This window comes from Coenobita brevimanus, chromosome 21 (assembly GCF_032717465.1).
Source record: "Coenobita brevimanus isolate Jiangsu-jjx chromosome 21, ASM3271746v2, whole genome shotgun sequence".
NCBI lineage: Eukaryota > Metazoa > Arthropoda > Malacostraca > Decapoda > Coenobitidae > Coenobita > Coenobita brevimanus.
The window spans coordinates 7,139,357-7,164,343 of record NC_136974.1 but is presented as its reverse complement, the minus strand read 5'-3'; the positions used below and the strand labels follow the sequence as shown (position 1 = coordinate 7,164,343).

General features: G+C 42.1%; 1 protein-coding gene across 1 annotated transcript in view; it reads right to left on the bottom strand.

Annotated features, from left to right (window-relative positions):
* The window catches only part of LOC145392190 (transmembrane 9 superfamily member 1-like), a 538,883-nt gene that overhangs the window by 266,815 nt on the left and 247,081 nt on the right, over positions 1-24,987 (bottom strand). The window contains exon 8 of the mRNA XM_080266639.1: positions 15,966-16,184. Within this exon, the coding sequence (XP_080122765.1) occupies positions 15,966-16,184 (219 nt within the window). The remainder of the gene's footprint in view (positions 1-15,965; positions 16,185-24,987) is intronic.

The window sequence follows — 24,987 nt, the reverse complement described above, 5'->3', positions numbered from 1 at the left end:
GCTTCCTTTCTGGTCGTTCTATGGCTGCTGTTGTAGACGGCCATCGTTCTTCTCCTAGATCTATCAACAGTGGTGTTCCTCAGGGCTCTGTCCTATCGCCAACTCTCTTCCTTTTATTCATCAATGACTTTCTAAGCCGTACATCTAACAGCGTTTCTCAACCGGGGTTCCCTAGAACCCTAGGGTTCTGCGAGAGGTCACTAGGGGTTCCCAGAAAAATAGTGATAAATAGGCTAATCATATGTAAATGCATTTCTTAATCATTTTTGTGTTTAATTTCATATTTGTAATTTTACTATACAAGTTTATCATCAAGTGACTCACTCGAGTACAGGACACATGCACGGTCTCCATCAGTCCCGAATGTACTTCCTGGAGTGCTGGTACAGTCCCTCATTCACCCACATTATTTAGTAAATGTTACCCATCATTTGGGGATTTTATATGAATTTTAGCAGCTTAAGTATGTTTATGATTTTGTTAGTTTATGGGAAGTTTGTGTGTGTGCTCTCTCTCTCTCTCTCTCTCTCTCTCTCTCGTTTCCAAGGTTAGTTCTTCTGTTTGCCTTAATTTGCTTCTGTTTTATTTGTTTAAGTTTTATCAAGCTATTGTAGTAGTACTAGTAGTTATTATGTTTTCCTTCTGGTTATAAGTGTTATATATGATATTGGTTATTTATGTTTATGTTTGTGTGTGAATGAAAAGCTCCGTATGAGGTCTCTTGAACAAGAAGTTTGATTTCAGTTATTTATTTTTTATTTATTTATTAATTTTTTTGCATTGTCAATAAACTTCAGATAAACATAGGCTAAGTTCTTTTTTGCTTAAACTGCTTATCAGAAAAAATATATTGTGTTCTTGTTATGAACTTTAAGTTTATACATGAGAAAGAAAGATATTAATAATGATATATAGTACTTCTTATGTAAGGGGCCCCTGAGACATGAAAATTATTTCAAGGGTTCCATAAGGGTAAAAAGGTTGAGAAAAAAAAAAAAATGTCCCCATGGATGTTCAATCTATATATGGATGTGGTTATAAAATAGATAGAAGGTAAGGCAGAGGATGTTGCAGTGACCATAATGAGAGGGGGCAGCATTTGGAAACTCCCTGTACAGTTGTTTGCAGATGATGCTGTTTTGTTAAGTGAAGACAAAGGAGAGATGCAAGGTTTGGTGGATGAGTTTGGGAGAGTGTGTATGAAACAGAATCTAAAGATGAATGCAGGAAAGAGTAAAGTTATGGTCTTCAAGAGAAATGAAGTCAGTAAATGTACAGTAAGGCTGGATACGGAGGAAATGGAAAATGTGAGTGCTTTAAGTACCTGGGTAGTGTGATGAGTAAGGATGGAAGTTCAGAGGGTGAAGTGCTTGAAAGGGTACAACAAGGAAGGTAGCTGGTTCATTTAAAGCAGTGATAAGAAACAGGGAAGTGAGCATGGAAGTGAAAAAGTTACAACAAGACAGTTCTGTGATACCAATTCTAACATGTGGATGTGAAGCTTGGACCTTGTTGGAAGGACAGAAGTCAAGAGCGAGAGCAGTGGAAATGAATTATTTAAGAGAAGCATATGGAGTCACATGGAGAGACAGACTGACAAATAAAAATGTGAAGGAGCATTGTGGCGTGGATGTGGATGTGATAGGACATGTTAGCAGAAACACACTGAAGTGGTTTGGACATGTGGAGAGGATGGAGAGCAAGAAATTGACAAAGAAAGTGTATGTGAGTGAGGTGAAGGGGGGGAGAGGGAGGGGGAGGCCAAGGATGACATGGAGGGATGGAATGGAGAGGTATATGACAGAGGAGGGTGTGAGCTGGGAACAGGGTAGTGAAATTGCAGGGGACAGGGCAACATGGAGGTGATTTGTTTGTGGCCACCTCTTACAGGATTAAGGCATCTGGCAACAGATAGATAGATAGATAGATTACAGACATACACTGGTTTAACGATGTAACTGGGTTAAGTAAAACCCCATCGTTAGGCGGGGTATTGTATATCGAGGTACTTTTAACATGTAATGTGAAGCGTTAACCAGCCTTGGGATTCCCTCCATACCAAGCACAAAACCCACCCAAATGAGCGCAAAACAAGTTTAAAGCCAATCTAAATGGCCTAACAGCTGCCAAGGAAGCTAACCTAATCCTAACACCCATAAATAAGTCACTGAAACCAACAAATAAAGCCTGAAGATCATAAGGAATAGGTTAGAAAATATGCAACTCTCACAACTTACTTCTTGTAAGTCCATGTCCGGTCCCGGTCATCATCCTTGCTATCCCCCCCGAGGCTAGGGGACATGTGGCACTACCTACCACTCACTCATCCCTCTCAAAGCCCTCAAACCTCCATCTCCAGGGAAGGGTTGGGGTGGGTGCCTGGCGAGGTGAGGTGATCGTAGCGGAAGACTGATACACTGGCTCTGGGGGTGGCGATGGAGTGCGATACGATGACAGAGGAGATGGTGAGGAAGACAGCTGCGATGACCAGTAACGAGGCGATGGAGTCAGATGCAGTGGCTCACATTGTTGCGGGGGAGACAGGGACAGTGGCTGAAGTGGCGAGGGAGATGGAGGCTGGGGCGAGAAGGGCAGCAATGTAGTGGTGGAGTGCCTTAGTGGAGACACAGGTGACACGGGAGACAGAGATCAGCTGGAGGCTAGGTTCAGCACTGAGGCCGAGCACGTCCTCAGTGGAAGGAGACCCTGAGTGTTTCTCTGCTGGTCGATGGTGCGGGAGATACTCTGCTGGTTGAAGGTTGGGGAGATGCTCTGCTGGTTGAAGACTGGGGAGATGCTCCGCTTGTCAAGGGCTGGGGAGATCCTTTCTGGCTTCCTGGCGTGGTGAGGGCCTGTTTGAAGAAGGCAGAGATTGCAGTCAGACTGGCCGCCCTCTTCTTTTCCTCCAGCATCACCATGTTCACCTTCATCCCCTCCTCCAGTTGATTAGCTGTGTCCCTGCTTCATCCTGGGAGAGGGTCGAGTGAATGCCTCAGCAAAATGATTTCAGCCAGTTTGGTCAGCATCTCCCTCAGAATTGTTATATTCAGGGTTCGCGCTTCTGGGACGACCTCCTCCTCCAGTGCCTTCTGGCGTGCCCGCTGAATCTCTATTTTATTATTTTTTTTTTTTTTTTTTTCCAAGGAAGAAGGAACCAAAGGCCAGGTGTCCGCAAACTGTTCCTTACAAGAAAAAACAAAAACAATACAAAACAGAGCCAAATTCAAGATCCGTTCATTTCGAGATGCCTGAACACACTGCATATGAAAGACTGGAGATCACGGGAAGTAGGAAATACGTACAGACAGAGGGAGACAGTTCCAGAGTTGATGTGTTGCATAAATGATGGACTAAAGTCATGGTTAACTCTTGCATTAAAGAGTTGGATAGAAAAGGGATGAGAGTTTGTTGTCAGATGGGTGTTACTCACCCGTTGTAGAGGTGGAAGGATGCAAGCAGATAGTTCAGAGAAGCAGTGACTGTTGGAGCAGCAACAGAAAAGAGATAAAGATGCAACAGTGTGGCGAAGAGACAGAGGTTGAAGAGAGCCAGTAAGAGGAAAAGAGTTAATAAGACGAAAAGCCTTTGACTCAACCCTATTGAGAAGAGCTGTATGTGGGAAGCCTCCCCACACATGAGAGTTGTACTCTACACAGGGGCAAATAAAACCCACGTATAAAGTCAACAACTGTGCAAGGGTAAAAAAGGCATGGAGTCAGCTAAGCACACCTAATCTCTTGGAAGCTGATTTTACAAGAGATGCAATATGATCATTCCAAGATAAGTCCCGAGTGAATGAAACACCAAGCATATTCAAGGATGATACAGGCTTAAGGTGGATATCATTAAATATTAGTGGGTACTCATGTGTAAAATTTCCTCGGGTTGACAGGTGTAAGAACTGAGTCTTTGATGCATTAAAAACAAGATTATATTTACCCCAGTCAGAGATACAAGCCAAATCAGACATTAGGTGCGCCACAGCCTCATCCCTTATTTGTTGAAGTAACTGCTGAGATGGACGTTGCGAGAACAGAATGGAAAGGTGAAGGGTGGAATCATCAGCGTATGAGTGGACAAGGTTAGATGTACAGCTTAGAAGGTCACTGATGAATAAAAGGAAGAGAGTTGGTGATAGGACAAAGCCCTGAGGAACACCGCTATTGATAGATCTAGGAGAAGAATGATGGCCATCTAAAACAGAGGCTATAGAATGACCAGCAAGGAAGTTATAGATGAAGGCACGGATAGAAGGATAGAAACCGTAAGAGGGCAGTTTGGAAAGTAAAGATTTATGCCAGACTCGACTGAAAGCCTTTGACATGTCAAGTGCAATGGCAAAGCTTTTGCTGAAGTCCCGAAAGGATGATGACCAGGAGTCGTAAAGGTAGGTGAGAAGATCGCCAGTGGAACGTCCCTGACGGACCCCATACTAACGATCAGAAAGAAGGTTACGATTGAAAAGATGCTTTAAAATTTTTCTGTTAAGATATGACTCAAAAACTTTAGAAACACAGGATGTTAAAGCAATTGGGCAATAGTTAGAGGGTTGGGAATGGTCACCTTTCTTTGAAACTGGCTGAATGAGGGCAAACTTCCAGCAAGAAGGAAAGGTACAAGTTGACAGACAAAGGTGAAATAGTTTACCTAGACAGGGTGTAGGCACAGAAGAACAGTTCTTGAGGACAACGGGAGGGACTCCACAGGCCCACATGCCTTGTTAGTATTGAGGCCTGTGATGGCAAAAAATATTTCTGCTGAAGAAATTTTAATGTCAGCCACGAGGAAGTCAGAGGGGGGAAGTGATGGAGGAAAAGCACCGGAATTGTCTAGGGTGGAATTGGAGGAGAAAGCCTGAGCGAAGAGATCCGCTTTATCAGTAGAAGAAATAGCTACAGAGCCATCAGAGTAGAAAAGAGGAGGGATGGATGATGAAGTAAAGTTGTTAGAAAGGTTTTTGGCAAGGTGCCAGAAGAAGTGGGAAATATTCGAGTTGGAGAGTTGATAGCATTTATTACGGATGAAATTATTTTCAGAAGAGCGAAGAACAGACTTAGCATGGTTCTGAGCAGAAACATAAAAAAGATGTGATTCAGGGGTGGGTTGGCTCTGGTACCTTTTATAGGCCCTCTCCTCATTGTGGACAGCATTAGAACAAGCATGATTAAACCAAGGCTTTCTTGCATTAGTCAAAGGATATGAGAAGGGAATGTATGCTTCTATGCCCATGAGAATAACCTCTGTAATGCGCAGGCACACTCAGATGGCTCCCGGCCATGAAAGCAATAATCATTCCAAGGAAAATCAAAGAAGTACTGCATGAAGGCCTCCCTATCAGCAGCTCCAAAGTGCTACAATCAATATTTCTCCAGGCCGTACTGGAGCGACGGGACAGGTTAAGGTAATAAGGTTGCGATCGGAGGAGCCCAACGGAGAGAAAAGATTATCATTGTACGCAGAAGCTGCTCTAAGTCATTAAGGATAGGAAAGATGCACGCTTGTTCACCAGGTGGATCAGTGAAAGGTGAGGAGAGCCAGAAGCTGTGGTGAACACTGAAATCTCCTAGAATGGAGATTTCATAGAAAGGAGAAATTGACAGTTTATGTTCCATCACAGAAGTAAGATAGTCTAAGAATTTTTCATTGTAGAATTAGGGGATAAGTAAACAACACAGGTATATTTAGTCAGAGAATGACAGGAAAGCCAAAGCCAAAGAGTAGAGAATTCTGAAGAACCAAGTTCAGGAACATGAAAGCAAGATAAGTCATGTACACATACAAAACAGCCACCTTTGGCTTTGAAATGAGTACAAAGAATGTAGGAGGATACAGAAACAAGTTTCCGATCAGTTGTCTCAGACAGCTAAGTCTCAGTTTAGTAGAGAAGGTAAGGAGGAGAGGTGGTGCTCAACAGGATGAAAGTTAGAGGACTGGCCACGAGTGTTACAGAAATTAAGAAGTGTCAGACAGTGGTTCCAGGCAGCTCATTAAGTTGTCACAGGGAGAGGGACGGATGGTGTGTGCATTTCTGATCCCCCCTCCCCCCGCCATGGGGACTCCAAGAATTGGTTATTAGACACCATTTTCCTTTTTTAATTTTGAAAAGGAAGTGTACTATGTAGTGCGCACATAGTCTGGTGTAGATAGTTAGAGAAACTTGTATTGGAGGGCATGCTGGCCTACTCTCTGTGTTACTGAAACACTGAAAAAGTTCAGGAAAGGTGGATGGTTAGGAACTAGTCCCGAGGGCTGGTAAGACAGGAGCTCCAGCTCTCCCTGTCATCAGCTTTCCATCCACCTTGGGAGTACTGCACTGCTCCTCATTGCTGAGTTCCTCCCTGTGGCTTTCAGGAACCTCCTCCACGTCCTCCTCGTCGACCTCCCTGAAGCCTGTCTCATGCAATACTTCAACTATGTCCTGCCGCACATGATGTACCAGCGGAGCTTCCACGCCCTCAGGGAAGCCGGTGAAGAAGGGCATGCACTCTGGCTACAGCTTCTGCCACACACCATTCATCGTGGGCTGGCTAACTTCATGCCACGCTGAAGAAATGTTCTCTATGGCATGGTGTATATTGTTGTCTTTCCAGAACGGATGCAGTGTTGTCCTATCATCACTGTCACAGGCCCTCACCAACTGCTGCACAGTGAGGAGGAGGTAAAACGCTTTGACCGCAGTGACCATCCCTTGGTCCATGGGTTGCAACAACAACGTGGTGTTGGGGGGCAGGAACACCACTTCAGTGTTACCTGCCCATTCCTTCATCGCAGGAGGGTGGCTAGGTGCGCTGTCTACCACCACGAGATATCTGTTCGCCCAATTCTTCTTGGAGGCATACCTCTTCAGGACACAAGAGAGGTATGAGTGGAAATATGATGAACAGATATCGGAAGTCAGCCAGGCCTTCTTGCTCGACTTCCAAATCACCCCAAAGTTTTCTTTAACATACCCCACCACAGCCCTGGGGTTCTGACAGTGGTAGATAAGGAGCGGCTTCAACCTGGGGTCGCCCTCAGTGTTGGCCCCCAGCAGGAGTGTCAGCTGGTCCTTCGAGATCTTGAACCCTGGCGTAGACTTTTCCTCTGCTGCAAGATATGCCTTGGAGGACATTCTCTTCGAAAAGAGCCCAGTCTCATCAAAATTCAAGATCTGCTTCACACTGTAGTCACCCTCCACAATGATGTATTTCAGTTTGTCAGGAAATGCTGCCGCCGCCACCGTATCTGCATTCGCTGCCTCACTGTACATCTTTACATGGTGAAGATTAGCTCACCTCTTGAACCAAACCACCCATGGCTAATCTCGAAGGTCTCGCTAGCATCAAGATCCTGCCTCACACTGATTTCCTCCCATGGCGAGAGAGCCTTGGTGCAAATATAGTAATTGCCTGTCTCATGGGTGCCTTCCTCCAGTTCTGATCCTCCACCCACGTGCGTAGCATCTGCTCCAGCTTCTCCATCGCAGGTGTTCTCTGGCGGATGATACATGAGGCGGATAAGGTTGCAACCTCCCCAGCAGCAGCCTTAAGGGCCTCCTTGTTCTTCTTGATGGTGGAGACAGTTGACTGGGCGAGGTGGAGAGCCTAGGCGATAGCACATGCACCCTTGCTTTTTTCATGACACTTAAGAGTATCTAGCTTGACTTTTAGAGACACAGGTTTACGCACACACTTTGTGGGAACATCACCATGACCAACACAAGCAGGCCGCTTACCACCCAGACTAGGGCCTCCACTAGCACCACCACGTGCAGCATCTTCACCAGTTATGAACACACTTATTTAGGCCAAAAAACACACAATATCGCACTCCACACACATTTAGTATCACTGCTCTGCTCACGCCACTGCTTGTACTCAGTTATGATGAGCTATGATAGCGGCTTGCATAACGTTGGTGATGCAACACGATGTGTGGTGGGCAAGTGTAAGAGAGTTCCTTACTTTGAGATGGCCGGTGTGAGAAGAAAAATATGGGTGAGTGCAGGGTGATCAATGGCTGTGGGGCCTGTGCGAGTGTTTCTGCGCATCCTGGGAGGTGGGCGGCCTCAGCTGGCCTCGGGAACGTGCGCAATTCGAAACTTCGGCCTATCACCTGTGGACGTGGCATCAGAGGGCCTATCGTTAAGCCAGGGCACGGTCATAGTCTTACAGGGCATGGTGGTATTTGTACCCCCATCGCTAAGCCAGGGTATCGCATCTAGGGGTATCATACATCAATGTATTACTGTCTTATTATTATCATTGTTATTATTATAATTATTATTACAGTATGACCTCACTATAATGGACTAATTGGGGCCCAAGCCATTCCGAAAAACGTGAAATTCCGATAAAAGCGACATCCAGACTTCCCCCTGCTAACCCAGACTTTTTCCGATATATTAGGCATTAGTCCGGATCTCATGAACGGTTTTTAAACTGTTTCGACTACACTGCAGTACTGTACTGTGTTATAACTTCACTACATTAATAAAATGGTATGGTATATATAATAATACTGTACTATACAGTGATAAATATGTCTTTTATTTACCTTACTGTGGTGAACATACCTGAAGTGGTCAGACAGTCCGGACTGCTTCCGGCTTTATCAGACATTTTCCGATATATAAGAATTTAGTCTGGCTGTGGCACAAAAGAAGAAAGCATACAATGAATGGATGAGGAATAGGGGCGTGGAAGAGGTTGAGAGGCGGAAGAAAGAGTTATATGTAGAAAGAAAGAGAGAGGTGAAAAGATTAGTAAGAAAGAGTAAGAAGAGAGTGGATGAGGAATTTGGAAGGAATTTGAGTGTAAAGTGGAGGGACTGTAGGAAAATGTTCTGGAGAGAGGTGAAAAGAGTAAGACAGGGTGGAAGTGAAGTTAGCAGGGGAGTGAAAGATAAAAATGGTAGATTACTAGTGGAGAAGGGAGAAAAAGTGAGCAGATGGAGAGAACACTTTAAGGAATTGTTGAACGTGGAGGATGGAAGTAATGCGAGTATAAGTGGCTGGGGAATGGCTGGGAGAAGGAGGGAGGTGAGAAGACAGGAAGAAATCAGTAGGATAGAAGTTGTGGAAGCAATGAAGAAAGTTAAATCAGGGAAAGCCCCAGGAATTGATGGAGTGTGTGGTGAAATGCTGAAGCATGGGGGAGAGATAGTAGTAGAATGGATGTGGAAGATGTGCAGATTGGCCTGGGAGGAAGGTAGAGTCCCAGAGGATTGGAAGTCAGGTATAATTATTCCCTTGTACAAAGGAAAAGGGGAAAAAGAAGTGTGTGGTAATCATAGGGGCATTTGTCTTCTTAGTATAATAGGAAAAGTGTATGGTAGGATCTTATTGACAGAGTTAGAGAAAGAACAGAGGAATTAGTTGGAGAAGAACAGGGAGGCTTTAGGAAGGGAAAAGGTTGTGTAGATCAGATATTCATTCTCAGATCTTTAGTGGAAAAGTTTCTAGAGAAGGGAAAAAAGTTGCATGCGGCTTTCATGGATTTGGAGAAAGCATATGACAGGGTGGATAGACTAGGATTGTGGAAAGTGTTAAGAATATATGGAGTAGATGGGAAGTTGTTGAATGCTGTGAACAGTATGTACGATGGTGGGAAGGCTGCAGTGCGTGTGGATGGTGAACTAAGTGAATTTTTCTCTTTGAAAGTTGGGTTGAAACAGGGATGTGTCATGTCTCCATGGTTGTTCAATCTGTACATGGATGGGGTAATAAAAGAGGTACAAGGTAGGGTAGTGGATGTTGGAGTGGCCCTGGTGAGAGAGGATAGTGTTTGGAAACTCCCTGTGCTGTTGTTTGCAGATGATACTGTGTTGTTGAGTGAAGATGAAGGGGAGCTGCAAGGCTTGGTGGATGAGTTTGGGAGAGTGTGTAAGAAACGGAATCTAAAGGTGAATGTAGGGAAGAGTAAAGTGATGGTCTTTGAGAGAGGTGAAGTCAGTGAATGTACAGCAAGGTTGGATGGTGAGGAATTGGAAAATGTGAGTACGTTTAAGTACTTGGGTAGTGTGATGAGTAAGGATGGAGGTTTGGAGGGTGAAGTGCTTGAAAGGGTACAGCAGGGAAGAAAGGTTGCTGGTTCTTTGAAAGCAATGATAAGAAACAGGGAAGTGAGCATGGAAGTGAAAAAGTTACTACATGACAGTATCGTGATACCAACTCTAACGTACGGAAGTGAAGCTTGGACGTTGTTGGAAGGACACAAGTCAAGAGTGAGAGCAGTGGAAATGAGTTATTTAAGAGGAGCCTGTGGAGTCACATGGAGAGACAGGCTGACGAATGAGGATATAAAGGAGCGTTGTGGTGTTGATGTGGATGTGATAGGAAGCGTTATGAGGAACATACTGAGGTGGTTTGGCCATGTGGAGAGGATGGAGGGTGAAAGACTGACGAAGAGAGTGTATGTGAGTGAGGTGGAGGGGGAAAGAGGGAGGGAGAGGCCGAGGATGAGGTGGAGGGATGGGGTGGAGAGGTATATGAGAGAGGGGGGTGTGAGTTGGGAGCAGGGGAGTGAAATGGCGGGGACAGGGCGACTTGGAGGCGATTTGTTTGTGGCCACCCCAAACGGGACTGAGGCGTCTGGCAATAGATAGATAGATAGAGATAGTCTGGCAGCTCCTTGAGTCCGATAAAAGCGAATTCAGGTCTATTGAAGTCTGTTATATTGAGATTTTACTGTACTATTATTGTTATTATTATTATTATTATTATTATTACAGTGGAAGCTTGATTATCCAGGCTCAGATTATCCAGCTTTCGGTATATCCGGATCGTGATCGAATGGTTCAGTGGTACAGTAATACAAAGAATTATCCATACGATAGCTCCGGTTTAAACAGGATGCATCCAATTGCTAGCGAGCAAGGCATGGGTAAACCAGAGAGAGTCTGCCCCCACCCACAACTCCTGCTCACAACTCAATCACAAGGGTGGTAGGGTGGAGTTTGGTGAGGCAACTGATACTTAACCTTGCTTAACTACCTAATAATTTAACCTAATTTAACCTACGGTAACCTGACCGAACCTGGGCTCCAGTTAGGAAATTGGGAAACTAAATCCACTTTTGTGTACGATGAGTTTCTTCCATTAAGACCGAAACAATTGTAGGTTTGGCTTAAAGAACGTGATAATAAAAGAGGAAATCTTTCAGCAAGAGAAGGTAATTTACTGCCTTTAAAACAGAAAAATACAGAAAACAAACCGAAGGAATAAGAAGTGAATTGGTAAAGTCTTTAGACTGTATGCTTAGACGAAAATTAATGGGTTTCCCAATTTTAGGGAATGAAATGGAACAAGCATGTCTGCTAATCAGAAAAAAAATTACTCATCTCATGTGTTCTCGTAAGTTAGCATTCAGTTCTGCATTCTTTATTAGATATCGCGCTTCCCAACACATTTCGGACCAACAGATCATAGTTATTTCTTCCTCGTACATTTACTGTTCATTCTTTTGTTCATTTTTAAGTGTACTGTATGTGTGAACGAGAGTATTAATACAAACAATAATGCATTCCATTAACCCCATCATAGCTGCCAGCCTCGAACAATGCTTTACTGTACCGATGTCGGAGATGCTGAGTTCGGGAGAGCAATAAAAAACTACGAACAATTATGGGAAGGGAACGAAGATCACTGGTATGTTTACATGACACTACTGTACGATCTCAAACAGTCAGGCGGCCTGCCACTTCATCTTTGATGTTTTCGCCGATATGTTTAAATACTAATGTAACATGCATGCAATTATGAGTGTTTCTTCCATTATGCCGGAAAAAATTGTAGGTAAGGCTTAAGGAACGTTATGATAATAAGAGAGGAAATTTTTCAGTGAAAGGTAGTTTACTACCCTCAAAATAGGCGGAAAAATATAGAAAACAAACTACAGGAATATGGACTGAATTGGTAAGGTTATTAGGCTGTATGCTTGGACAAAAATTTATGAGTTTCACAATTACTGTATAGGGGACAAAATGGCAAAAAAAATGTTTACTAATAAGAAAAAATATGTGTTCTCGTAAGGTGGCATTCAGTTCCACATTCTTCGTTCAATGTCGTTTCCCAATACATTTCGGACCGACAGAGCATACAGTTATTTCTGCTCCTTACAGATAGGTGTACATTTATTGCACATTCTTTTGTTCGTTCGTATATGTGTGAAAGAGAGAGTACTGATACAACAATAATGTACAGTAGTGCACCAACTTTCGCTACAGCAGGATTCATGGAATCCACTTTCGCGGCATGCACCAAATATTCCCTAACTTCCACTTTCGCTTGAAAAAAATCGATTTTCGCGCACAAATTTTGGGTTTGGGACAATATTTTGAACTTTGAATTTCCTGCACCGCCCGCCAGCAACCCACCGCCATCTTGAATGACGTCATGTCAACACTCTGTCCACCCATTCCCGCCATTGTGTACGAGCGTGCTAGCTCCATTGTGTTGGATTCTCACAGTTCAATGGCCTCTACTATACCTTGCTTTCAATCAGCACTAAGTCTGATTGGTGAAGTGTTCAATAAACGCATCCATGAAGGGCAGCAGGCTCTTATCACACGCTACCTGCAGAAGACTAAGGAAATAACGGAGGTGGAAGTACCATTGGAAGCCGAGGGGGCAGCCGACCATGGTGCTATCCCTACTGACAGTGCCATAGAGGAGCTTAACCTGGATGAAGATTTCGATGGATTTGTTCAAGAGAACCTAGCACAAAGGGAAATTCAGCACAGAGTGGAAGTGTTGCATCAAGTTGCATCTGAGGAGGCAGAGAGAGAGAGTGGTAGCGAGGCAGCAAGAGGTGGCGCCAATACGTCTGGCGTGGCTAAATAATCCCGCCATGCGCCTCGGATACTTACCCCCAACATCCATTAACCACCTCAACCTGGTCTCTGTGGTATGTTTCTCCTCATATAATGTGTACTGTACAGTTTTTATTGTTTGTATCTCACAATGCAATGTACAATAGTGATTTGATGTACTGTATTGCAAGTGAAAATGAAAATCTGATGTTACTTTAGGATAACCGGGAACCAATTAGCCTTTTTGCCATAAAGACAATGCCCCAACTTTCGCTAATTCCATTTTCGCGCATTATTTTTGGACCCAATTAGGCGCGAAAATTGGTGCCCCACTGTACTCCATTAACCCCTTCATGGCTGCCAGCCTTGAACAATGCTTTACTGTACCGGTGTCAGTAACTTTGAGTTGGAGACAGCCATAAAAACTGCGAACAATTAAGGGAAAGGAACGAAGGTCATTGGTATGTTTACACGACCCTACTCTACCATCCCAAACAGCCAGGCGGTTGCATCATCCCAGATGTTTTTGCCGCTATGTTTAAATGCTAAAGTAACATGCACCTTAATTTTATGTTTAAATGCTAATGTAACATGCCCCCTAATTTTATTAATTCTTTCACAAGATGGGTTTCGGAAGGAGGGGAAAAAGCCAGGTGTACCAGACAAGTCTTTTCACATCTGTAAGAAAAAGGAACTGATTTTATAACTTTGAAAAAATAGTTCCAAGGTCTGCCACGGGAGCACACAAATTTCTGAACTCACGAACATTGAGTGGGGTAAACATTTGTTTTGCTGTAAGCAGTAAAAGCACCTTACCAAATCAGATCATCCTGATAGTCTGTTAAATTTTTCTGATTATTTCTGGGTTGGTAAATAAACATTTCTTGTCAAATCTGTTTCCCCGGTGTTTTTAGCTGTTTTGGTGTGACGACTCTTTGTTTGATTTGTTAACGTAATGGCAGAAGTCACTGTTCTAATCTAAGTGTTTAACTAAACCTGGCCTAACCTAGCTTAACTGCACCTAATAATTTAACCTAACCTAATCTTCAGTTGGGAAGTTGGGAAACGAAGTCCACATTTAAGTACAATGAGTTTCGTCCATTGTGCTGGAAACAATCGTAGGTACAGCTTAAAGAACGTGACGATAATAACAGGGAAGAAATTTTTCAGCAGGAAAAAGTAATTTACCAAACTGAATATACTCTGAAAAATACAGAAACAAACTGGAGGAATATACAATGAACTGGAAAGGTCTTTCTGCTACTTAAAGTGTACATTTACCAGTAAATAAATCAGTCTAACAGTACAGATACTTGTGTTTTGGTTCTGCCTGATTAATTGAGCTTTCGGACTAATCGGGCACCCCTTCACACCATATAGCCCGGATAAACGGGCTATCTCTGTATTATTATTATTATTTTCATTTGAAAATAAAAAGTCAAGAGTAAGAGCAGTGGAGATGGGCCTGCTGATGAATTTATGTGGAGTACAGAGAGTGGATAGGATACGGAATAATGTGATGCTTGAAAGATGAGGAAGTCTGTGGACACCAGAATCGAAGAGAGTGTACTGAGATGGTTTGGTCATGTGGAGAGAATGGATGACAATAGAGCAGTGAAAAAGGTATACCTGAGCGAATTTGAAGGAGGGAGGAGGCGAGATAGGTCAAGAAGATGGAGGAATATGGTGGATAAGTGTGTGAGGAAGAGAGGTATGGAAGTCGGTGAGACTAAGGGACTGACAAGAGACCAAGCTGGCTGCAAGAATTTTGTGTGAAGTGCATAACCAGGGACTTGACACCCTTTTTTAATATGACAGTGATTGGACTGACTCTATCAGATAGATATATGTAAAGCTACAGAACATGGTGAAATTTTTTTCGACTATCTGATGGAGCCAGGATTCTTTGGGGTTGAATGATGAGTGAATGGAAGAGCCGCCCATTGAATTTGGGCACACTTAGGCTGTGTCGACACTGCTACTCCTCACCCTGCCCTAGGGAGGGAAAGAAGGTTTGGTTGATGATCATGGTGATGATGATGATTATTATTATTAATAGGTGGTAGGTGCTGGCAACCATCATCCACTCACTCCATATAATGCTGCCTTCATCTTCTTTAACCTTTATCATTCTTCTTCTGTGACTGCCCTCCTCTCTTCCTGTTTTTCTCATCTTTCCTGTCGCTTTTTATTACTCTTCTTTCCTTTTCAGATGGCTTTACAATAAGTGACAAGCCTAATGCTTTCCTGTAAGCCCAGAAACCATTTGCAGTGCTGGGTGTTAACCATGTAACCAACCCATACGTGTTCCCGAAGTGTCAACAAGTGGGTTGGTGGAGGGGTAGTGCCCCTCCCTGTAAAACCACTAACACAGAGTCAAAGGGGTTATGGTGTCTGGCTATGGATAGATAGATAGATTATTACTATCATTATTATTATTATTATTATTATCATTAAATGATAAAAACTCAATTCTAAGTCAAAACCACTGTCTGTCTACTTCACAGGAGACAATATGGCAATCCCAAACTAAGCCCAGTCTTATTTCAAATGAATATATTACATAATCTATGAATAATTTGTATTAGTTTATCAATACTGTATATCTAAGTTCCTCAAATTATAATTCATATTGCGCATAAAAAAAAAATGGATCAAACTTACTGCCCTAATTATACATTTTTGTTGCTGTTGCTTAACCCCAGTCTGCCTGGATAAGCAGACCTATCAACCAAAGGTAAGTAACTGCCTCTAAGGAGTTGTTCCATAGGTTCCTTATCTGCCCCTAAGGGGTTGCTCCATAGGTTCCTTATCATCCAGGAATATGTCACAGGATTAAAAGAATTAACATCTGAAGTAAATTTACATACAATTAGGGTCATAACGTAAATTTACTTCAGATGTTAATTCCTTGAATCTTGTGACATATTTCTGGATGATTTTTATCAAACTCTCAAAGTATCTCTTGTACTAAAATTCCTTGAATCTTGTGACATATTTCAGGATAATTTTATCAAACTCTCAAAGTATCTCTTGTACTAAACAGGTTAATGAATTATTTAACTCTCTAATTTGAAAAGTTTCTCTACAGCAGAATAAATCTGTCTAATGATAACATGATTAAACTAGATAGCACATAACCAAACTGAAGGAGTTAAGAACAAGCATACACTTACCAGCGAATAATATCGTTGTTAGATTTACATTGGAGACCCAGTTTTTTCCTCCCATCATGCGGTAGTATGTAGCCGAGACATATCCAGCCAGAACAGAGGCCAGGGCATACAACAAGATCCCAGCACTATTCATGGATCCATGGCGGTGAACATTGAACATTCCAGCCAATGCCATGACAATTATACCGACAGCCACAGCCAGAAACTGACATCCAACACCTAGGAGTCAAAAATTATTATGGACGAATATATCATTATAACATCATCCTTAGAAGCTGACATATATTATTTAAAAGATTATAAATCTACTGAAAAATATGATCCTGCATAAGCACAGGATTAATGTCATGCTTTTTTTATTCTCCTACCGTATCTCGCTGCACCTAATAGATGCTGCCTTATGAAAGATTCTCCTTAATTCTGGAAGGCCAGTTTTAAGAAAAAATAGTTTGTCTTGACCAACACTGTGGAATGTGTTGATTGATATGATACTTTTCTGCTCAGATACACTCCAACCCTGAGTAACGTTGCAATTACAGACTCATCATGGACTGCGGTACACAAAACCATATTACAGTAATCCCTCTACTATCCGATGTAATAGAGCCAAAGCATGCCCGGAAAGTGGTCCTGTCCGGAAAGTGGGCCCCTGGCTCCTGGACTGGTACTTAGGGACCCTAACCCAGCTTAACTTTGAAAGCCACCTAAATAACTCCCTACCGAACATGCATAGCACCTATGTAAACCTATTTAAGACCCTATTCACACCAATAATGGACATAAAGCATGAAATAAATGAAAAGGAACCAAAGAATGAGGAATTAGAAGTGACTGAACCTCAGCCAGGGTACTTACAGCACGTCTGTGGCTGCCTTCTCTAAGGTTTTGGCAGTGGTGAAAATCCCCTTGAAGCATGTACAGTAATCCAGTGTTGTGCTGCACTTAATTCTTTGCACTGTGAGTTATAATTGTTTAACACTGAACAAATTTCTTAACTACACCACGCCAGTTTCAACCGCCAATTTGCACTCCACTGTTAATCCTTTGCACTGTAAATTCTGATTTCTTAACACTGCACAACATTGTAAATTCCCCTGTGGTCTAGTGGCGAGGTAGTGCAGTTCATTCACTGTTTATTCACAAAAAACGAGCACTTGTGGCTTCCATTGTGATAAGCATCTACTCACGATCGAAGTTAGGCAGTAACTGTTGGTGACAAGGAAACAGAGTTGCCAGATCGCAACAGCCACATTACCAAACTCCTCAATTTTCATTACCAAATTTAATTTTCATTACCAAATTCATAAGGCTAGCATTTATTCTTCATTGATAATATATACAAGTGGAAATACATGTACAGTAATCACTCTCCTTATAATTAACAGCATGTTGAGTATTTTCACGCTACGTAGGCTAGCAGATTAATCAGAGAGAGCAAACAATCCACCATCTCCATCCTGTGTATCCTCATACATGTGAAAAATCCATTTGGTAATGCATTATTCTGATTCATTATCAAACGAATTTATCATTACCAAATTGGCCCACATTTGGTAATGAAAAATACCAAATGGCAACCCTGACAGGGGAGGGGGGAGGAAGGAAGGGGTGAAGAGGCCATGGTGTAAATAGGTGTTCAGCGCAGCACGGCAATTTCAAATTACAGGTGGAAAAAAATTCGGATTTTCGGGGATTTTTTTTTTTTTTTTTTTTTTTTTTTTTTTTTGGGGGGGGGGGGTGCATTTTTGGGTTCTGAAGGTCCAGGCCTACAATATCTGGTAAGTTGGGTGTCCGGATAATATGGGGATTACTGAACTCAAACAATATACTTACATGTACACTTGCACAACTCAGTCTGGTCACTTTCCAAATGTCCCAGTTTTCTATCTCTCTATCTATCTATTTCGCCTCCACATCACCCTGTCCCCCGCCATTCCACTGCCCTGCTAACAATTCACATACCCCCTCTCTCATATACCTCTCCACTCCATCCCATTTTTACTCCACATAAATGACACTGACTGACACCCACCATCGTGTAATCACTGTAACAACATAATATATGGCAATTAAGAATATTAATACTTATTGACAGAGTTAGAGAAAGAACAGAGGAATTAGTTGGAGAAGAACAGGGAGGCTTTAGGAAGGGAAGAGGTTGTGTAGATCAGATATTCATTCTTAGATCTTTAGTGGAAAAGTTTCTAGAGAAGGGAAAGAAGTTGTATGCGGCTTTCATGGATTTGGAGAAAGCATATGACAGGGTGGATAGACAAGGATTGTGGAAAGTATTAAGAATATAGGGAGTAGATGGGAAGTTGTTGAATGCTGTGAAGAGTATGTATGATGGTGCTAAGGCTGCAATGCCTATGGATGGTGAACTGAGTGAATTTTTCTCTTTGAAGGTTGGGTTGAAACAGGGATGTGTCATGTCTCCATGGCTGTTCAATCTGTACATGGATGGGGTAATAAAAGAGGTACAAGGTAGGGTAGTGGATGTTGGAGTGGCCCTGGTGAGAGAGGGTAGTGTTTGGAAACTCCCTGTACTGTTGTTTGCAGATGATACTGTGTTGTTGAGTGAAGACGAAGGAGAGCTGCAAGGCTTGGTGGATGAGTTTGAGAGAGTGTGTAAGAAACGGAATCTAAAGTGAATGTATGGAAGAGTAAAGTGATGGTCTTTGAGAGAGGTGAAGTCAGTGAATGTACAGCGAGGTTGGATGGTGAGGAATTGGAAAATGTAAGTACGTTTAAGTACTTGGGTAGTGTGATGAGTAAGGAGGGAGGTTTGGAAGGTGAAGTGCTTGAAAGGGTACAGCAGGGAAGAAAGGTTCCTGGTTCCTTGAAAGCAGTGATAAGAAGCAAGAAAGTGAGCATGGAAGTGAAATAGTTACTACATGACGGTATTGTGATACCAACTCTAACGTATGGAAGTGAAGCTTGGACGTTGCTGGAAGGACACAAGTCAAGAGTGAGAGCAATGGAAATGAGTTATTTAAGAGGAGCCTGTGGAGTCACATGGAGAGAAAGGCTGACAAATGAGGATATAAAGGAGCATTGTGGTGTGGATGGGGATGTGATAGGAAGCGTTAGGAGGAATACACTGAGGCGGTTTGGCCATGTAGAGAGGATGGAGGGTGAAAGACTGACGAAGAGAGTGTATGTGAGTGAGGTGGAAGGGGGAAGAGGAAGGGGGAGGCCGAGGATGAGATGGAGGGATGGGGTGGAGAGGTATATGAGAGAGGGGTGTGTGAGCTGGGAGCGGGGCAGTGAAATGGCAGGGGACAGGGCGACGTGGAGGCGATTTTTTTGTGGCCACCCCAAATGGGATTGAGGCGTCTGGCAATAGATAGATAGATAGAAAGACAGATACTTAAAATGACACATAAACGAGTCATTGGAATCTCTGAGGTCAGATCTGAAATGACGCGAAAAAGCGCCATTGGAATCTCCAAGGGTTACTGACATAATAAGTACATGTGATACACAAATACTGTACTGTACCATACTGGAAAATTCAAGCTGTTCATATAAAAAAAAAAAAACCTGCTATTTTTACCTGCTATATGCGTTTGTGAAGCCTTAGCATCACATACAGGGTATATTAAGCTATTACAATGGGTAGTACTGATATTAAAGCATTATGTATGCAATTCTTGGCACTCATGCAATTGGGATTGTCCATGTACTGGGACAGTTAGTCACCCTTTTACATTCAATGCAGCAAATGAGCTATGACCAAATGATGCAGGGAAAATGTGTGTATGGTAATCCACTGTATTATCATACAGCAGTACAGTACAATGAACTCCTGCTATTCAGGGGTTTACATATTCACAGCTTTTTCTGGTAAATTATTTCAACATATTCCCTGCTTTTCCTAAAGTATCAGCTGTTTCCAATGGCTCATATGTGATTTTTTGCATGTTTTCTGTGAGAAATACTGTCCTATACAGTTAAACTGTGCAGTTACCCTGTATAGGCAAGCGCTGTTCAGCAAACAGCAAACTTTCTTTGTCATCATTGCATGATGAATACTTACAAATGGGTTACATTTTGAGAAACTGCTCGTAAGTTGACTTTTTCGTAACTCGAAAATGCATTTAATACACCTAATCAACAGAACATCATAGCCTAGCCAAGCCTACCGAGCCTTTACATGTGCTTAGAACACTTACACTGGCAAATCATTGACACAAAGCCTGTTTTATAATAAAGTGCTGAATGTCTCATGTAATTCCATGTAATTTATTGAACAGTTTACTGAAAGTATAAATTCATAAATGCAGAAATATGTAAGTCGACCGTTCATAAGTAGCGGACAACCTGCACACTGTACCAGAAAGGCTTGTGTATTATGATGTACTGTCTTTTTTTAGAGTATTAATGTCGGGACCAACTGCTTAGCCCCGGGCTCCTACGCTCCTCATGGGGCAATGTAGGATTGGATGATGGATGGATGGATTAATGTGACACAAAATGCATTTACAGGTGTTATAATGGGTTTGTAGCTCCACTCACTTGATGTAGTGCTGCCTACTTCTTCCTTAGCATTTATCATTCTTTTTCTGTGCCTGCCCTCCTCTCTTCCTGTTTCTCCCATCTTTCCTGTCACGTCTTATTGTTTTTGTTTCCTTTACAGGTGGCTTTACATTGAGTGACAAGCCAAATGGTTTCCTGCAAGCCAAGAAACCATTTATAACATGGAGTGGTGACCATATAACCAAACCATACATGCTCCCTACGCATCAACAAGTGGGTTGGTGGAGGGTTAGTGCCCCTCCCCGTAAAACAATAACTCAAAGTCAAATGGCCACCCCTTATGGGATTAGGGAATTTGGCAATAGACAGATAGATAGATAGGTAATCAGTGACTTCTCTAGTAGGTTGGGCTATTCGTGGAATTTAACTATTTGCAAGATGTTCTGGGACATAATCCTCGCAAATAGTGGGACCTGACTGTATCAGATGTCGTATATAATAGAAAATAAAGGTCAATAGCCACAAAAATTACCAGAAAGTGGTGTGCAACAGCTTGTAGATTATTATCATGAATGCAAGGGCATACGCAGGTTGGGGGAGTGGACTTTCGGACCACTGTGTGGTGGTGGTGAAAGTCAAGGTTCAAATGCAATGGAGGAATAGAAGGAGGGAAGGACAGGAGGAAGTAGTCCATACAAGGAGGGTAGAAAGGTTGCAAGAGGTTGGAAAAATAGGCAGAATATAAGAGAGAAGTGGAGGAGAGACTGGGTAAATATGATCTGGAGCAGATGGGGGAAGTGGAAGGTGTGAGCAAGATATTCACAGAAATCTGTGCACCATGTGAGGTGGTGTGTGGAGTGAAGAGAAGACAAAATGGGGTGCAAGGAACAGCATGGTGGAATGAAGATGAGACAAGCTGTGGCACAAAAGAAGAAGCATATAGTGAGTGGATGGGAGGCAAGGGCATGGAGGAAGCTGAGAGACGGATGAGACGGTTATAAGTAGAGAAGAAGAGAGAGAGGAAAAATTAGTAAGTGAGAGTAAGAATTGAGAGGATTAGGAATTTGGAAGGAATCTGAGTGTAAAGTGAAGAGAATGTAAGAAATGTTTTGCCAGTTGGTAAAGAAAGACAGGGTGATAAAGAAGTTAGTTGGGAAGTGAAAAAACAAAAACAGAAGATTGCTAGTAATGAAGGGTGAAAAAGTGAGCAAATGGAGAGAACACTTTCAGTAACTGTAAAACATAAATAATGTAAGCGATGCAAGGATAAGTGGCTGGGGAATGGCTGGGAGAAGGAAGGAGGTGAGAGGAGAGGAAGAAATCAGTAGGATGGAAGTTGTGGAAGCAATGAAGAAAGTCAAAATAGGGAAAGTCCCACGAACTGATACTCTGTGTGGCCAAATGATGAAGCATGGCGGAGAGATAGTAGTACAATAGATATGGAAGATGTGCAGATTGGCCTGGGAGGAAGGTTGAGTCACAGAGGATTGGAAGTCAGATATAATTATTCCCCTGTATACAGGAAAAAGGGAAAAAGAAGTGTGTGGTAATCATAAGGACATTTGTCTTCTTACTGCAATTGAAGAGGTAGGGAATTAACAGAGGAATCAGTTGGTAAAGAACAGGGAGGTTTTAGGAACGGAAGAGGCTGCGCAGATCAAATATTCATTCTTAGGTTTTTAGTGAAAAAGTTTCTAGAGAAGAGAAAGAGGTTGTATGTTGCCTTCATGGACTTGGAGAATGCATATGACAGGGAGGACAGACGAGGAATGAGGAAAATATTAGGAATATATCGGTCACATGAGAAGCTGCTGAATACGGTGAAGAGCATGTATGAGGGGGTAAGGCTGCAGTGCATGTGGATAGTGAATTGAGTGAATATTTCTATTTGAATGTTGGATTGAAACAGGGATGTGTCATTTCTCCATGGTTGTTCAATCTGTATATGGATGGAGTTATAAAAGATATACACGGTAGGGCAGTGGATGCTGGAGTGGCTTTAATGAGAGCGGGAAATGTTTGGAAACTCCCTGTACAGGTAACTCGCACGGAACACGTGGGTTTCGTTCCTACCGTGCCGTGTTAGGTGCGAAATCGCGTATATTTAAACTACTCCACATTTTGCTCCCTAGACCCCCCCAAATGTGTTGTTTTGCTGTTATCTGTCACTGGTAATCACTAGAAAGCACTTTAAGTGGTTAGAAGGTTTATTTAATGTTATAACTCACAAATACAGTACTCCACAGCAAAACTTCAACACACAAATACTGTACGTAAACACAAGGAAACATTCTGACGCCGATCATAGGTAATCATATAAATCAGGTTAACTGGTACCAGTGCTTTAACTTACAAGCACATACCAGAACAGTACATATTTAACTTAGAAATGCAGTGCTGTGATATCGAATGATTTCAGTACATAATCTGTTAGGAATGACTGGAAAAAAAAAAAATGTTATGAATACATTTTCACCTTTTTGATATATGTTTATGGTAGTTTCGAGTTATTTTTTACGTAATCGTTGTGCCCATGCTTGGAAAAGGGAGCGAAAGAGTTGAATTTTCAGTCCTAAATGAGAAAACTGCATGTCCTTCAAGGCTAGACTCTGCCACGGGAGAATAAAGTGGAGGGTCAGTCCGATTAGCAATAAGGAAGTTGTGTCACAACTTCCAGCTCCCACACCACGAGTATGGCTAAAAATAGAATCGTAATGCAGTTTCAGAACTAACAATAAGTCTAATCATTACGAATACAGATACAAAGCAGAAATAAATACGTTTACAGATGGGGAAAACGTACTTCTTCCGTCATAACATGTTCATCTTTCTCTATCATTTTACCTTGTTATTTTCGCAATATATATTGCTGTCTCGTAAACAGGGTGGTTGTTTGTGTTTTGCAAGGGAGGAAAAAGATTGTATTTTCTGTCTGGGTCGAAATAATGGGTGTAACTATGTGTGGTTAGGCATGGCCATGAGCGAAAAAATCGTACATCCACTCATCACGATATCAGGTGGTGAACTGACAGATGACACATGAGAGGGTGAAGTCAAGGTCAGTCTCATGTCCCAGATTTTCGTTCACTTCCCGGGTTTTCACAGTTTTCTACGAGTTACATTGCATCAAATGATCCAAACCATTACAGCAAACCTGAGCAAATTGGTAAAGATACCAAGACAAAAATGTATTTTTCTCTTATTGTAAGTCTTTAACGAACAAACTAAAAAGGCAATATTCCGACGCCGATCATGGGTAATCATATAAATCAGGTTAACTGGTTACAAGGCTTTATTTAATGCTTTAATTGCTTACAAGTACATACCAGAACAGTAAATATTTAACTTACAAATACAGTACTGTAGAAGAGCAGTACAATAAGAATTTAACGAACAAACAAAAAAGGCAATATTCCGACGCCGATCATGGGTAATCATATAATTCGGGTTAACTGGTTACAAGGCTTTATTTAATGATTTAACTTTATTTAAGTGCTTACAAGTACAGTACATACGAGAACAGTAAATATTTAACTTACAAATACTGTACAGTACTGTGGAAAAAACGAACAAATAAAAAAGGCAATATTCTGATGCCTATCAGGTAAACTGGTTATAAGACTTTATTTCTTGCTTTAACGTTATTTAATAGTACTTTAAGTTGCACATAAACTTACCAGAACAGTACAGTACTCTAAATATTTAACTTACAAATACTGTGCTACTGTACTCGGGAATGTCTCACTCACTGAATAATTTCCCGCCTAGATCGTCACATAATCAAAACAAACCGCGCGCTGCGGTGACATTCAAGGATTTGATCTTTCAAAGGCCTCTCCTGCGTTAATTTGTAGTTTTCATGACAGTTTTTTAATCTTACGTTGTCTTATATGTATCCCAGCCCTTACCGTGTATAATTGCGAGCGGTGACGTTCGAGGATTTGATCTTTCAAAGGCCTCTCCTGCGTTAATTTGTAGTTTTCATGATGGTTTTTTAATCTTACGTTGTCTTTTATGTATCCCAGCCCTTACCGTGTATAATTGCGAGCGCGTTCCGTGAGATCGTATTCCGTGCGAGTTACCTGTACTGCTGTTTGCATTGTTAAGTGAAGACGAAGGGGACCTGCAAGGCTTGGTGAATGGGTTTGGAAGAGAGTGTAAGAAACGGAATCTAAAGGCATATGTGGGGAAGAGTAAAATTATGGTTGCTGAGAGAAATGAAGTCACTGGAGGTACCGTGAGGTGAATGAGGAAATGGAAAATGTGAGAGCATTTAAGTACTTGGGTAGTGTGATGAGTAAGGATGGAAGTTTGGAGGATGAAGTGCTGGAAGTGGTGCAACAAGGAAGAAAGGTTGCTGGTTATTTTAAAGCAGTGACAAGAAACAGGGAAACGAGCATGGAAGTAAAAAGGTCGCTGAATGACAGTACAGTACTGTGATACCAATTTTACTGTATGTAAGTGAAGCTTGGTCCTTGTTGGAAGGACACAAGTCAAGAGTGAGAGTAGCGGAAATTAGTTATTTGAGAGGAGCATGTGGAGT